Raw genomic sequence first — 15,078 nt, 5'->3', positions numbered from 1 at the left:
AGAGCAGGAGGACAGAGTGCCAGGGGGGCAGTGTTCCTGAGTTTCCCCAGCTTCACCCTCCTGTCTTTGCTGGGTGGTGGCTCACAGGGTGCTCCGTCACCAAAGCCTCTGAGGTGCAGTGAAAAGAGGGGCTTGCCTGGGAGGTGGCGGGGGGGGGGGGGGCAAGAAGCAGAACCCCTGCTGGCCAGTCCCTGCCCCTGGTGCCCTGCAGAGTCAGACATGCCCGGGACAAGGGCAGGCCCCTGGGGAATGCCTGCTCTGGAGAACTCGTCACTCCATCCTAACAGGAAAACTAACACAGGGGGTAGAGAAAAGAGCAGTTTGGAGGCTGGATTTGGCCCCAGTTCTGCCTCTGATTGGCTGGAGACCTTGGGCGAGTCACTTAACCTCCCTGGCTTGGAAAAGGGAAGGCACTGGGCTAGATTTGGGGTTTGCAGACCATCTGGGCACCTTCTGCAGAGGCAGCTGGAGGAAGGATGAGAGATGGAGCGGGCCTCTGCCTTCTTGTGTTTCACAGTCTGAACAAACAGATCTGCGTTCACCAAAAGCCTGCGAGACCATCACATTCTTTCAACTGGTTCCACGTGCTGGAATTTGGCAAAGATTGTGACTGGGTCCCGCTTTTTTGCAGCAGGCTTCCGGAGAGTGAGCGATCAGGGACTTCCTGTAAGAAGTGGAGAGGACCTGAACCCTGGGCTGATGGGACCCTGACCCCTTTCTCCCCCTTCTCTCTGCTGCTTCCACCACTCTGCGCAATTACAGGGCAGATGGGAGACCCAGGCAGCTGCTGGGCACCTGGCTGGAGCCGGCTCAAAATACAAACCTCTCCAGAAGTACCCTCATAGATTCCTTTACCCACATTCCGTCTGCACCCTGGCTGACAGCTGGCCATCCTGGGCTAGTAATCTCTTAAGAGAAGGTAATGAGATTTTCAACAGCACCCTCTTCCCTGAAGAGAACACTCGACTCCAAAACTCACAGGGCGGGGACTTGCCTGCCACCTAGTGGTCATGGCAGGAACTGCAGGACCCCAAGTCCAAGGGAAGTCTACTGGGAGAGCCAGTGCACTGGCAGGGCTTCGAGTTCCTCCCCTTTGCCCAAGAGGGTGGGGAACCTCCAGAGCAGCTCCCTTAGGTCACCTAACCACCGTGCAATACTCACATGTTACCGAGCACTGCACTTGATGTGTATTCGTCTCATTTACTTTCCACAACATTATGGATTTTGCAGATGAGGAAACGGAAGCATAGAGGACACTAACTCACCTGAGAGCACAGGGCTCCCTGCTGAAGGCTGAGATCTAAACCCTGCTCTCTGGCTCCAAACTGACCATTCGCAGTCAGTACGCGGCACTCAGCTCCTCCTTTCCCAGCCGGGGAGATGTGATCACGATGGGAAACGTGACCATGGGGGGAATGCCAACTAGAGGACAGGGCTCTCTGCCAGCGAGGGCTGGAGGCACCAAGGAAGACTTCTTGCACACGCAGGCTTTGAGCTGGGCTGGAAAAGGAGACCCATGAGAGGTCTGCTGGCCCTTCTCTGATAAGGGACAGCAAGCCAAGTTCCATGTTGGCCTTGATATGCCTATTTCAAAAACTGTCTTCTTCCTACACTGCCACGAAAGGGCGAGTGGTCCTGTGGCAATAAACCCCTTTATCTCATCCCCCACCCACCCCAGTCAGGGTATGAACTTTTCCCATACTGGTTGTGCAATTTGTAGGAATATGTAGACAGCTTCATCCAATGGAGCAGTTAGGAATGCTTTGGGCTGCAAATAATTCATGATGTAACTAATAATGGTTTAAATCAGAGTGAGGGACTGGGTTGTCTCTTGCATCAAGAAGTCCTGGGGTAAGCAGCTGATAATGATGGCAGTTTTTAGCCCCGCCATCAGGAAATCGTAGACCCAGCTCTTTCCACTGCTCTTTAGGATGTGAACTTTTGTCTTGTGCCTATCACCTCTGATCACAAACAGCTGCTGTGCCTCCAGGCTCACCTCTGTGTTCCAGAAAGAGGAAGGGGGACAGGCAAAAACCAGAAGGGATACACTAACTGAGTCTGTCCCTTGCAAAAGGCTTTCCTGGAAGCGCCACTCAGGGACTTCCACTTACATCTAAGTAGCCAGAACGGGGTCTCCTGCCCTCTACCCTGAGCTACAGGAGAATCTAGGAAGTGAGCATTTTCAGTTGAGTGTTGCTTTACCCCACAAAAGTAGAGTTCAGTTAATTAGGAAGAAAGAGAAGATGGGATTGGGTGGCTCACTAGCAGATGGGCCTCATGTCAAAACTCATTGCCCTGGTACCTAAAGGTCTGGGGAGAGGCTTGGTGAGTCGGAAGGAGGCCCAGGGAAACACTGCAAGACCTTGGGCAAGTCACCCTGCCCCCTCTAGAGTGAGGGGCGAAACAAAGCTAGTGCTTCTCAAACATTTTAACCAAAGCCTCCAACGAGCCAAGGAGAGTAAACTTGTAAGCATCTGTGCAAATTATTATCTTTTATCTTAAAGCTTCACGTAAATTTTGTAGTCTGAAGTATTTCAAAGCTTAAATTAGGAAACATTAGGTATTAGGAATATGTGTGAATTAACTTAAGGTAAAAAGAAATGGAGAAATAAACGAATCAAAGTTTTTACTTTCCTTAAATCTAAAAAATAGTGTGTGATAGTATGACCATAATTAAAATTTTCTCCACATATTTTTAAGTCGTTTTTTAAAATAGGGTATATATGACACATACAATGAGGAGTCTCCCAACCCACCCATGTCTCCAAGGCACCCCTTTCCCCACCCTAGAGACATCCGTGGTTCTTGTGTATCTTTACATTGTAAAGCTCATTGTAAAACTAAAAACTCATTTTAAAACATCACTTAAATATAAGCAAGAGTTACATCCCAAAAGGAACAAGCTTTGATCAGGGCCTTACAGATCAGGGCTGGACTTGAGGAAGCTTGTGAGGCTGCGGTGGGCACAGAGCTTAAGTTGGGCCGGTGACCAACGGGGCGGTAGGCGCCTCCTTGCAGCGGCGATGGGTGGGGCTTAGAAAGGTGGGTGGGGCTTAGAGAGGTGGGCGGGGCGGGCCGAGCTGGGACCAGCCCCCTCCCTTTGGGGGTGGGCGGAGGCGGTCCTGGCTCAGCCTCCACACCCTTTCCCCGCCCCCCGCGCAGGTTCCTACTATCTGACCACCACTTACGGGGCCCTGGAGCACATCAAGAACTACGACAAGATCACGGTGACCCGGCAGCTGAGCGTGGAGGTGCAGGACTCCATCCACCGCTGGGAGCGCCGGCGCACGCTCAACAAGGCCCGGGCCTCCCGCTCCTCCGTGCAGGTGACGCCTGGGACAGAGGGAGGGAGGGGGCCGGCGGACCTGGTCCCCAGACCATCCCTACTGCCCGCCGGCTAACAAGCCTGATGCCGACTGGCTGCTCTGGCCAGCCAGCCCAGCTCCCAGGGGCGTTCACGTGGGAGGCAAAGGCACCGGCTCTCGCCTGCCAAGCCCGTGCCCAGCCCAGTGGCGGTTGGGGGATGGGAGTGGAAGTTAAGGGGTGGAGACTATAAAAGTATCAGCAGGCCTCGGTGGGCAAACATGGTAGGGATATGGGACATTTATCCACTCTTCCTTAGCACCTATGATGTCCCAGCAGGCTGTTAGGGCTGGAGATGTGAACAGTAAGTCGTCCCAGTGAGAAGCCCATGAGCTGATCTACAGCCTTGCCCCCTTGTGCCTGGACAAATGCAGCAGCTGCCAGGGGTCCCCCTGCCCCAAGCCTGCCCCCTCCAATCCAGCCACCCATCCTTCCCCACCTCTCTCTACACAAACTCAGTATTCAAGCCATTGGTGGCCAGACTCCTCCCCCTCCGCCCCCTCCATTATCCCCCCTCCCCCCCCAGGCTGCATCAAATCAGCTACCTCTGATTCCCTGAACACACTGGGCTTAGCCTTTGCCCATACGGGTCCATCTCCCCTCCTTCCCCGGCTGCCACTGCCCATTCTCAGTCTCTCCAGTAGCCCCTCCTCTGAGAAGCCTTCCCTGACTCGGCCTCCTGCCCCTCATTGCCTGCGGCCTGGGTTAGATGCGCTGCGCTGTGCTTCCTGCTGCTGCTTCGCCCTTGACAGCTCATATACACTGTATTGTAACCGTCTGCGTATGAAGCTGTCACCCTGAGAGAGCAGGGCCCATTGCTCACGTGTCTTAGGGGTCCCAAGCCCAGGGCCTGCGACAGAGTGAGACTGGGGTGCGTGCGGAATGGACAGCGTCAGTCCAGTGAGCCAGGCTGCGATCCCGAGCTGTAAATAGCTCTACAGACTCACTCACCTGGCACCCAGAGCTCACTGGACCTGAACCCCACGCCTGGCTTTCCAGATGGCCCTTCTGTAACCAGCAGAGCCCAGGCCTGCTGGGAGGCAAGAGGCTCAAGGTATGGACCCAGCTCTGTACTAGCTTGCTGTGTGACCCCGAGCAGTGTCTGCCCTCTCTGGGACTCAGGTTTCCTATCAGCACAGGGAGACTCTGGACTATTTGAGCTCTGCCTCCCCAGTACCTGTTCTAGGCGGCCAAGCTGATGTCCCCTCTCCTCTAATCAATGGTGTCTTGATAATGTTTAGTAACTGGTTCTCTGGGGAGGAAAAAAAAAAAAACCCTCTGATCTCAGCTTCTGTCGATTTCCATGGTATAAATGCTCCCACCATGGCTGATTTCAAGCTACTAACTTGGCATCACTGAACTTGGAGTTGGGAAGCGGGTAGGAGCCAGCATGAGTTGGCAAGTGCCAGCTCCAGCACACCACCACTCCCCTCCGCCTCCTGGGACAGCTGTCCCTCCACCAGCTCTTGGAATATGGACATTCTTGGTCCAAGCCTGGCCCAGGCATTCCTTATTTCTTGCTTCCACCCTGTGGATTCCCAGTGCTGAGCAAGGCAGAGCATCCGTGCCTCCCACTTGGGGAGGCAAAGCTCAGGAAGAGGCTTGGGATGAGGAGTCTTCTCAGCACTCTTTCTGGGATATGGGGAGGTCACCACCCTCTTCCTCCTCCCCCAGTTCCTCCTCTGCGCCCCATGCCCTAAATCCCTCCCCTGGGAGTGAAAGCCCAGAGCTTGACAGTCATCAGGTGTAAAGGGCCCTTGGGAGGCCTAATGGGGGACAAGGAGAGACCCAAGGAAGTGGGTGAGCTTTCCTCTCCCAGAAGAAAGGAGTGATCCCAGGGACTCTTGACACCGAGCCTGCCCTCACATGCACTCACTACTCTGCAGCCATAATTATCACCATTCTCAAGTGGTCATCGCCCTGACAGCCCTCCTCCTCCTCCTCATCAGGAGACGGCTGTGCTGTCACCATCCTTCCACAAGGGGGCAGCCCTGCACACACCACTTCCCACCCGTCCTCTGGGTCCTTGGGGGAAGGGGGACTCTTCCAGGCTCTGAGCTAGTTTTATGTGCTTCCTCACAGCCACGGAGTAAGGACTGGTTTTATCCCCAGTTTACAGCTGAGGATATGGAGACTCAGAGAGGTGTAGGTCACACAGTGGGAGCAGATTCAAAGCCAGGCAGGGACTCCTTCCACCATCTCTGGTGGAGGAAGGTGTGTGTGTGCTGTTCTGTGCGAATGCTCCCATCCCCAGCCCCGCAGGCATCGCCTCACCCTTGCCCACGTAGCTTATGAGGTGCAACTCCTCCACCTGTCCTAAAGCCCCCAACCTTCAGACCCAGCTCCCCAATCCGCTGCCCCTAAGTCTTCTTCCCCGCCCTCCCCCGCCTGCCTGCTCCTCCCCGGAACACCACGCTTCTCACCCCCAGGCTCTAACAGCCCTAAGGCCTGAACTCTTCTCCCTGCCTTAGCTGCCCCAGCTGAGCCATGGGATGTCGGGGGTGGGTCTGAACCTCTGGTTTTATTTATGCTGCCCTGCGTGCCCGGCATAGCGCCTGGGACCGAGAGGGGCTCAGGGAGGAAGAGACGAGAAAGTGAGTGACAGATGACTAAATGATGGCGAGCCCGTGGACTGGCCACCAGGGGGCGGGCGCTCTCACTCACTGCCGAGACTGCAAGCCAACCGACTGACCTGGAATGGTTGGCCCTATAGAGAGCTGGGGCTGAGAGAGGGAAGGCCCTTGCCTAAGATCACACAGCAGGGTCAGCTGCAGGTGCCCCGACTGCCATCCACCCGCTCTCTACAGAGAGGACCCTGGGGTACAGAGCGGACAAAGGACTTGTTCAAGACAACGCAGCTCCTCTCTCCTGTCCAAGCTCCCAGCATCGGGACGGGGGTGAGACCCGACGCTGGCCTGGCCCCGCCGGTGACCCACGTCCCCTGCATCTCGCCCCGTAGGACTTCATCTGCGTGTCGTACCTGGAGCCCGAGCAGCAGTCGCGGACGCTGGCGTCGCGGGCGGACACGCTAGCCGAGACGCTGTGCGCTCAGTGCGCGGAGAAGTTCGAGGTGGTGCACCCCCAGGACCACCGGCTCTTCGTGCTGGTGGACGGGCGCTGCTTCCAGCTGGCCGACGAAGCGCTGCCGCACCGCATCAAGGGCTACCTGCTGCGGAGCGAGCCCAAGCGCGACTTCCACTTCGTGTACCGGCCCCTGGACGCCGGCGGGGGCAGCGGGGGCCCCCCCTGCCTCGTGGTGCGGGAGCCCAACTTCCTGTGAGGCCGGGGCTGCAGCCCCTCCAAAGGCTGTGTTCACCCAGGCGGAGAAGCCATCAGAAGACCCGGCCCGCGCCCTCACCCAACACACTCACACCCAGCCACACCCACACACGCGCACGCACACACACTCTCCAACGGGGACGCCCACGCGTCGCACGTGCCCGCAACCCACCGAGCGCGCGTAGACCAACGTGGCACTTACGCAAAGTGATGCGTGGCCCCCAGCGTGCTTCCCGAAGGAGAGTCATAACCCCCTAGAGGCCACGTTCTTCGTTAGGCAGAAAGGGAAACAGGCTCAGAGAGAGAAGGGACTCTGCAGCCCCCTGAAGCAAACAGAGCCCAAGCCTGGCCCCTGTTCACACACAGCCCCGCAGGCCAGTGCCTCTGTCTCCCGTGTCCGCCCGACCCTCAGTCTTTCCCGGGGGGCTTCCCATCTCCCCAGGGCTGCCCTCAGGAGGGGTGGCCTGGCCCCAGCTGCTCCCACGCCCCTCTTCCCACAGGATGGAGCTGGGATGCTCTGGACTCGCCCAGCATCTCAGGAGCAGCTCAGGGTGTGTGAGGAGACAGCCCTCCCCCAACCCCTGCATAAGAGCCTGCGCTCGGCTCTCAGCACCCACAGTCCCTCCGGGAGCAGCTAGACGTGCATTGGGACCTCCAAGTGAAGCCAGCTCCATGGCTACGTGGGCGAGCGCAGCCTCGGCCACGGGGGCCACTGACGGGGCCGTTGTCTTGGGGGGCACCCCAGGGCTGTGGCACCTGTGGCAAGAGGCACTGTGTGGGGAGTGTTTAATAAAAGCCCTTTGGAAAAGGTGTCTCCTTGTCTCGGGCTAGAGCTCTGCTCGGCCAGCCAGGCACCCCATTAACAGCCTAATCCCCTTCCCAGGTGGAGTCCAGAAGAGTACCGCCTCCTTGCCACCGAGGCCCTATGTTTTGACAGAATCTGCAGCACCCTCTCAGCCCTCGGGGCCCTGGCCCCTGTCTGCCCCTCAGCCTGGTCGTCTCCTATCTCCTCCCACCATGGCTCCCACCATTCCTGCCTCTGCCGCCTCGCCCGGGAATACCGTTCCATATCGTCTTTGTGTGGTCAAACTCCTCTTCATCCTTCAAAGCCCGTCTCCTCCCCCTGGAGGAAGTCAGCCTTCTCTGACTTCCTAGGCTGGCCAGATAGTCCTTGTCTATGTCCCCCAGCCCCCTCAGATCATCTCTCTCACAAGAGATAGCTCATCAAATTGCATTTGTCTGTTGATATTTCTGCTTTCTCCACCAAATTTGGACCCTTCGTGTCTGTGTCCTCAGCACTGATTAAAATATGTGTTTGTTGAGTGCCTGTTAAATGTCAGCACTCTTCTAGGCCCTGGGAAACAGCAGAGAACAAAACAGATGAAGTTCACGTGCAGCCCCAGGGTGAACGGCAGTGAGCGGTGCACCCCGGGCAGGTCAGCTGGACTTACCTGGATTATACCCCTGGGCAGCAACCAGCTCGTTCAGCCAGTCAACAAACATCTGTCGAACTCTGGCTCCAGGCCAGCCCTGTGTCAGATGCAGGGATTGCTCCAGGATGCAGCCAGCCAGCCCTGGAGGACTTTCCAGGCCGGGGCTCGGTATAACAGACATGACGAAACAGGCAAACAGCTTCTGATCTGAGGCTACCCTCAGATCAGAAGCTGAGGGTAGCCGGCTCTGATCCCAGGTTGCCCTTTCCTTCCCCGTGCCCCTACCCACCGCCCAGTGCAGACGCTGTTCCCTTCCTGAGCTTCCAACGCTCCCTGCAGCCCTGAGCTGAGCTGGCCATACAGCCTCGTGCCCACAGCTGTACAGCAAAGTGCCCACCGCCTCCCACTAGGCCTGAGGCTGGTGGGGAACGTCAGAGGTGGGTCCATTTACCCAAGTACCCTCTTGGCCAAGTGGGGCCCAAACTTAGGGTGGGGGGTTTGGAGTTCAGAGGGTGGATCAGACACCAGCCCAGCCCTGGGAGTCTTTTGTCCAACCAGTGAGCTGGACCTGGGACCACTGTAAGAACACTCTGTGTGTGTGTGTGTGTGTGTGTGTGTGTGTGTGTGTGTGTGTATGTGCACAAGCATATGTGCCCGGCCCACCGTCCTGGGGCCTCTCCCATCAGGAGAGGCCAGAGAGCAGGCGGGGTGGGGGTACCTGGACCCCTGTCTTTTGGATGCCTTCTCCCCAAGGGGACGTGTGGGGGCCCGATTCAGGGGGTAGAAACAGCCTCTCATGTACTGAGCCCTCACGGGGGTGCCTGGCGCTGGTTAGTGGCTGCCCTGTGTGATTTTATTTAATCCACACACCAGCCCCTTGTGGGAGGTATTTATAGATGAGGAAGTGGAGGCTCAAAGGAAGCGGGAGAATTAGTTAGTATACTTGGGCGGCCTTAACACAATACCACTGATGGGGCAGCTTAGACGACGGACATTTATTTTCTCACAGTTCTGGAGGCTGGAAGTGGCAGATCAGGGCTGGCTTGCAGACGGCTGCCTTCCCACTGTGTCCTCACACAGCCTCTTCTCTGGGCCTGAGCAGCCCTGGTCTCCTCCTCTTCTGAGAACACAGGTCCTGTTGGATTAGGGCGCAGCCATATGACCTCATTCTACCTTAATTAACCCTTTAAGGCCCTGTCTCCAAACACAGTCACATTCTGAGATGCTAGAGGTTAGGGCTTCAACACATGAACTTGGAGGGATCACAACTCGGCCTAGAACAAGGGATGACTTGCCCAAGGTCACACAGCTGGTTAGAGGCCAAAGTGAGGTTTGAACTCAGGCCTTACCTCCCCCCAAATTCAGGGCTCTCTTTTCTACCCGGTGCAGCATCCCAAGTGACCTGTTGGTAGAAAACCAAAGTCAGATGAGCCTCGCCCGCCAGGCCCGCTCTGGGTGAACTTGCCTGAGGCCATGGTGAGCATGGCAGGGCTGACCTGATCCAGAGGCCCAAGATGCAAGTGAAGCGGCCTGGTTTCTCCACAGGTCCCGAGCAGGGAGGGGGTCATTGTGTCCAAGGGGGATGGGGCCACAGGCTGGGACGTAGGAGAGGGGCTCGGCTGTGTGTCCTCCCTAGCGTTTGTTCCCTCTCCCCTTGGCCGGCTGGCTCCCTCCTTCCCTCTGCTTTTACTGGCCCCCTCCAGTCCCTGAGGCTGAGGCTGGAGCCAGTGGTGCTGGGAGAAGCTATGAGGGCTTCTGCAGAGACCAGGGCATGCCCAGGCCCTGCTGCTCTTGCGTCCCCAGGGAAGAGCTGTCCTACCAGTGACAGTGGGTGCAAAGCCCTGTCCATCGTGAGAAGTCCCAAACCGCCCCTGCAGACACCTGGCCCACGATGGCCTCACAACACCTTAATGTGTTGAATCCATGTCTCCCTAGTATGAGCAAGTTTCTGCTGGGGGACAAGGGACGGGCCTGCAAGGGGGGTGGGCAGAGAAGAGCAGAGGCCCTGAATGGGAGGAGGGGAGGGTCCTCTGGGTGCAGTGGAGACGCCTCCCTCCCCCAGCCACAGACCAGCCTGTCATCCCTGCTTGGCGGCTGAGGATGTATCTGGAAGGCACGGCACCTGTCTGTAGATGCGGTTGCAGATGCAGTCTGTGTGTGTGCACTCAGCTGGCTGGAATCCAGGAACTGGCCACCTCCTGCTCTGCAGGGTCATCTGGGGCGGGGAAGCGGGGGAGCAGCTGGGGCAGGAACTGGGCCCTTCCTTCGCAGGAAGGTCACGTAGAGCAGGGCTTCGGGGAGAAAAGCTCTGATTCACATTCCTCTTCCCCAGCTGTCAGCTATTCGCTGGAAGACAGTGGTTTCCTAGGAATGCCCTCCAGGAAACCTCTTTGCTGCTGACTCAGCCCTCAACCAAAAGGGAACTCTGAAATCTGGCTTCAAAGTCGGGGAAACTGCTCAGCTGGAAGGTGGGAAGAACCTCCACTTGTAGTCAGGAGACCTGGGCTCCAGGCCAGCTGCGAGCCCTCGGCAAGGTGCTCCACGTCTTTGTGCCTCAGTGTCCCCATTCTTAAGAATGCTCATGCCCTTGGGCTTCCCTGGTGGCGCAGTGGTTGAGAATCCGCCTGCCGATGCAGGGGACGCGGGTTCGTGCCCCGGTCCGGGAAGATCCCACATGCCGCGGAGCAACTAAGCCCGTGAGCCATGGCCGCTGGGCCTGCACGTCCGGAGCCTGTGCTCCACAACGGGAGAGGCCACAGCAGTGAGAGGCCCGCATACAGCAAAAAAAAAAAAAAAAAAAAAAAAAAAGAATGCTCATGCCCTGTTCTCCCAGGCTTGTCGCAGGGATGAGACAAGCTCCCGGGTGGGGGCAAGCGAAGCCTTCGATCTTTCAGAAAAGGGAAATAAATTCAGAGCTCGTACCTGAGGGCAGGGAAGTTGTTCACGGCCAAGGCTGCACGGCTGAGGGACAAGAGGGGTTGAAATCCAGTCTGAGCTCCACCTGTGACCCTGGCACAGGACTGTGTCCACCCAGAGAAAGGGACACCTTTTCCATATGATGGCATTAAATGGTCTATGGGGAGTCCCGGTGAACTCAAGCCTGGGGGCTACCAAGCCATGCACACGTATTCTCTGTTTAATGTGAGCACTGTGCTGACAACAGTCAGCATGGGATGTGACGGGGTCCTGAGGGAGGGGAGGGCATGTAACCCACGTGGAGGAAGCAGAGGGCTTCCCTGCAGACAGGGATGCCTGAGCTCAGTCTTGAAGGATAAAGGCTTGGCCCAAAGCAGAAGGGAATTGAAGAACCCCTGAAGATTGCTGGAATTCTCCATGGATCTCTTGCATGTCTGGTGAAGACTCACAGCTTTTATTTCAGACTATCTTCTTTTTTTCTTTTTAAAAATTTTTTAAATTTACGTATGTATTTATTTTTGGCTGCACTGGGTCTCTGTTGCTGCGCGTGGGCTTTTTCTCTAGTTGCGGTTGAGCGAGGGCTACTCTTCGTTGTGGCGCGCGGACTTTTCATCGCAGTGGCTTCTCGTTGCGGAGCAAGGGAACTAGGCGCACGGGCTCTGTAGTTGTGGCACACAGGCTCGGTAGTTGTGGCGCACGGGCTTAGTTGCTCCGCGGCACGTGGGATCTTCCCAGACCAGGGCTCGAACCCGTGTCCCCTGCATCGGCAGGCGGATTCTTAACCACTGCGCCACCAGGGAAGCCCAAGACTATCTTCTTAAGAGTATTTGACTAGCCTTGGAGGATAAAGATAATTTCTCCCTTCTGGGAAGAGGGCAGATTTTTTTTTTTTTTCCAGACCAAGATGATAAAATATAATGTCTCTCACTTTGGAAGAGAGTGTCTCCCCGCAGGGTAAACGTGGGACACGTCTGCTCACAGCCTTCTTCCTCAGCTCGAGTTTTCTCAGCCTGATCCAGACCCACTGTGTGCATAGCCTCTACCAGGCCCCACCTCCGCATACCCCTCGGGGCACTCGGCAGGCAAGAGGAGTCAAAGCAAATAGGAAGCACCGGCGCCTGGTTGCCAGGGGTAATGAAGTCCCTTGTCATGGTCGGTCCCAGGAGTCTCCTACCAGCACCTGTGAAACTGTAGCAGGTGACCTTGTTAACGTGCACGTGGGGTGAAACCTCTGGCTCTTGACAGTTTCTGACAGGGAAGATGAAAGAAAGTGAAAAATCACCGAAAAATGAAATAGGAGAGTGCTGTATGCAGGGTCACCAGTCATTTCCAGATCGCTTGTACGTAAAGCCCGAGGCAAAGAGTAGTGGAAGGTGAGGATAAGGGGCAGCCGGCCAGGCCCTTGCATAGCCCTGTCTGGCAGCACAGGGTGTCTGGAAGTTCTCCACCCACGTAGAGCAGAACTGCAGGGGGCCCGCCGGGAGGCAGGAGCGGTGAGCACTCGTAGCAGTCAGACTGTTGTCTTGAAAGACTCTGTCTGGTGAAAAGAAACCAGCTTTTCCTGGAGAGATAGCTGATCTCAGCTTTGGGACCGGAAATGTAGAATGAAACATCTTGATACACCAGACAGGAAGGAAGCTATGGAAATTTCCTAGGGTCATGTCAAAAGGGCGTGGGAACCCACCTTTAAGATTCCATCGGCCAAAAATGAACAATTTGAGCTTCAGTACAGAAGTGAAATGGATTGAAACCCATTAGACACATATAAGTCCTCTGGGTCCTAATGCTGATCTGTAAGAGAGCTGGGCGTCAGAAAAACATGCTGGACAGCAGCTTGAATATGCAATCAGCAAAGTCCAGACTCAGAAACTCTACCGATCCACAGCCTGGAATCTTCAACAGAAATTGGAAGGAAAAAAAAAAAAGGATGAGGAAACCTGCAGAATAAAGACTAAAACAAGGGTTTCCCTGGTGGCGCAGTGGTTGGGAATCCGCCTGCCGATGCAGGGGACACGGGTTCCAGCCCTGGTCTGGGATCTAGATCCCACATGCCGCGGAGCAACTGGGCCCGTGCGCCACAACTACTGAGCCTGCGCGTCTGGAGCCTGTGCCTCGCAACGAGAGGCCGCGACAGTGAGAGGCCCGCGCACCGCGATGAAGAGTGGCCCCCGTTCGCCGCAACTAGAGAAAGCCCTCGCACAGAAACGAAGACCCAACACAGCCAAAAATAAATAAATAAGTTTAAAAAAATTTTTTTTAAATTAAAAAAAAAAAGACTAAAGCGAGTGTCTAGGGATACACACTTGTGATAAAACCAAAAAGAACACAAGGAGAGTGGTTACGCTTTGCGGGGATTGACTGGCGTGTTCTGTGACTGGGACGGAGCACAGCCCGGGCTTCCAGGGTGGCTGGTGTGATCGTTGATTTTATGTGTCCGTTTGACTAGGCCACGGTGCTTATTTAGTCAAATATTATTCTGGATGTTGTGGACTTTTGGGATGATGTTAACATTTAAATGAGTAGCCTCTGAGCAAAGCAGATGACCCTGCACAAGGTGGGTGGACCCCATCCAATCAGCTGAAGGCCTCAGGAGAGCAAAGACTGACCTTCCCTGAGCAAGAAGGGATTCTGCTGGCAGGTGGCCTTTGGCCTGGACTGCAGCTCCTCCCCTGGGTCTCCAGCTTGCAACTTAGGACTTACCAGGTCTCCACAATCACGTGAGTCGATTCCTGCAGAGAAATGTCTCCCTCTATATGTATACACATCCAGCTGGTTCTATTTTTCACGAGAATCTTGACTAATACATCTGGGAAAGTTCTATGTCCTGACTTGGGTGGTAGTCACAAGGATGTTCATCTTATCATTCACTAAGCATTACACTTGTTTCGTATGGTTTTCTATATCTGTTTTTATTTTATAATGAAAAGGCAAAAAAGGATTATTTGTATATAGGTATGTAAATATGTAGAAGGCGCATTCTAATGATGAATACCAACTGACATTTGGGATTTCTGGGGAAGAAAAGGGTTGGCCATGTTTTACTCCGAAGGTTTCTGTACTATGTACCTCTTATGACAGAACATGTCTGTACATTTTGGTTTTTTTTTTTTTTTTTTTGCGGTACGTGGGCCTTTCACCGCTGTGGCCTCTCCTGCTGCGGAGCACAGGCTCCGGACGCGCAGGCTCAGCGGCCACGGCTCACGGGCCCAGCCGCTCCGCGGCATGTGGGATCCTCCCGGACCGGGGCACGAACCCGTGTCCCCTGCATCGGCAGGTGGACTCTCAACCACTGCGCCACCAGGGAAGCCCTGTACATTTTGGATATAACTAGGGAAAAAAATGCTGGTCCTAGCTGTGATACACATAGAAAGGTCACCCTTACCAGAAATCTAATAGAAAATGGCTTAATACGAGGGATGGAGAGCCATGTCTGCTGGGGCCCTAGGAACCACATGAGGAGAAAGAAAAGTCAAGGCAGTGTGACTGACTTATGAAACTGTCATTTACTTGAGAAACGAACAAGCTGCTTTTAACCTTTAGAACCATGAACATTCAAGTTACTGCACTTGTTAAATAGTTAAGTATATTTTTGTCCTACAGGGAGGAAAAATAATAAGAGAGAAGCAGGGTCACAAAGTAGTTAACAGTTCTAGAAAACAGAAGAACAGAACTTTTACCACCTCATCATTGAGGCCTTTTAAGAGACTCCTTTTAAATATTCTACTTGTCGGTATTCGCATTTCGTTGAACATCAGCCGGCCCTCAGGGCTGCCCATTCCTTGAGCTTTAGTGATACATGTTCACACACCTTACGCTTCTTGTACTTGTTACTTAAAACCCTAAAGCTCCCCCAAATCTGTAGGACAATAAGAGTTCTTCATCCTGGTCACGTGATTGGATGCACTAGGACAACCTCATGGAGAAAGGATAAACTGATTAAAAATGGGCCCATTAGAAACAAAAGTATCACCCTTGAATCTGTCACAGATATAAATAACCCTCTTGGCCAGTATCTCAACTTCCAGTCCATACCTCCAAACTTTAAAGGCGTCAGCCACTGCTAAGTAAGACAGGTTTCACTTCATAA

At 54.9% G+C, this 15,078-nt stretch overlaps 1 protein-coding gene across 2 annotated transcripts in view; it reads left to right on the top strand.

The window, feature by feature from the left end:
- Nucleotides 1-7,450, top strand: part of RIN3 (Ras and Rab interactor 3) — a 122,626-nt gene extending 115,176 nt beyond the window's left edge. For both annotated transcript variants that reach the window (XM_059056875.2, XM_067027870.1), the window contains 2 exons: nt 3,163-3,326; nt 6,323-7,450. In XM_059056875.2, the coding sequence (XP_058912858.1) occupies nt 3,163-3,326; nt 6,323-6,643 (485 nt within the window). In that variant the 3' untranslated portion in view covers nt 6,644-7,450. The remainder of the gene's footprint in view (nt 1-3,162; nt 3,327-6,322) is intronic.
- Nucleotides 7,451-15,078: the final 7,628 nt, after the last annotated feature.

This window comes from Kogia breviceps, chromosome 3 (genome assembly GCF_026419965.1).
Source record: "Kogia breviceps isolate mKogBre1 chromosome 3, mKogBre1 haplotype 1, whole genome shotgun sequence".
Taxonomy (NCBI): Eukaryota; Metazoa; Chordata; class Mammalia; order Artiodactyla; family Physeteridae; genus Kogia; species Kogia breviceps.
The sequence above is the reverse complement of the archived record's forward strand: the minus strand, read 5'-3'. Positions and strand labels throughout refer to the sequence as shown.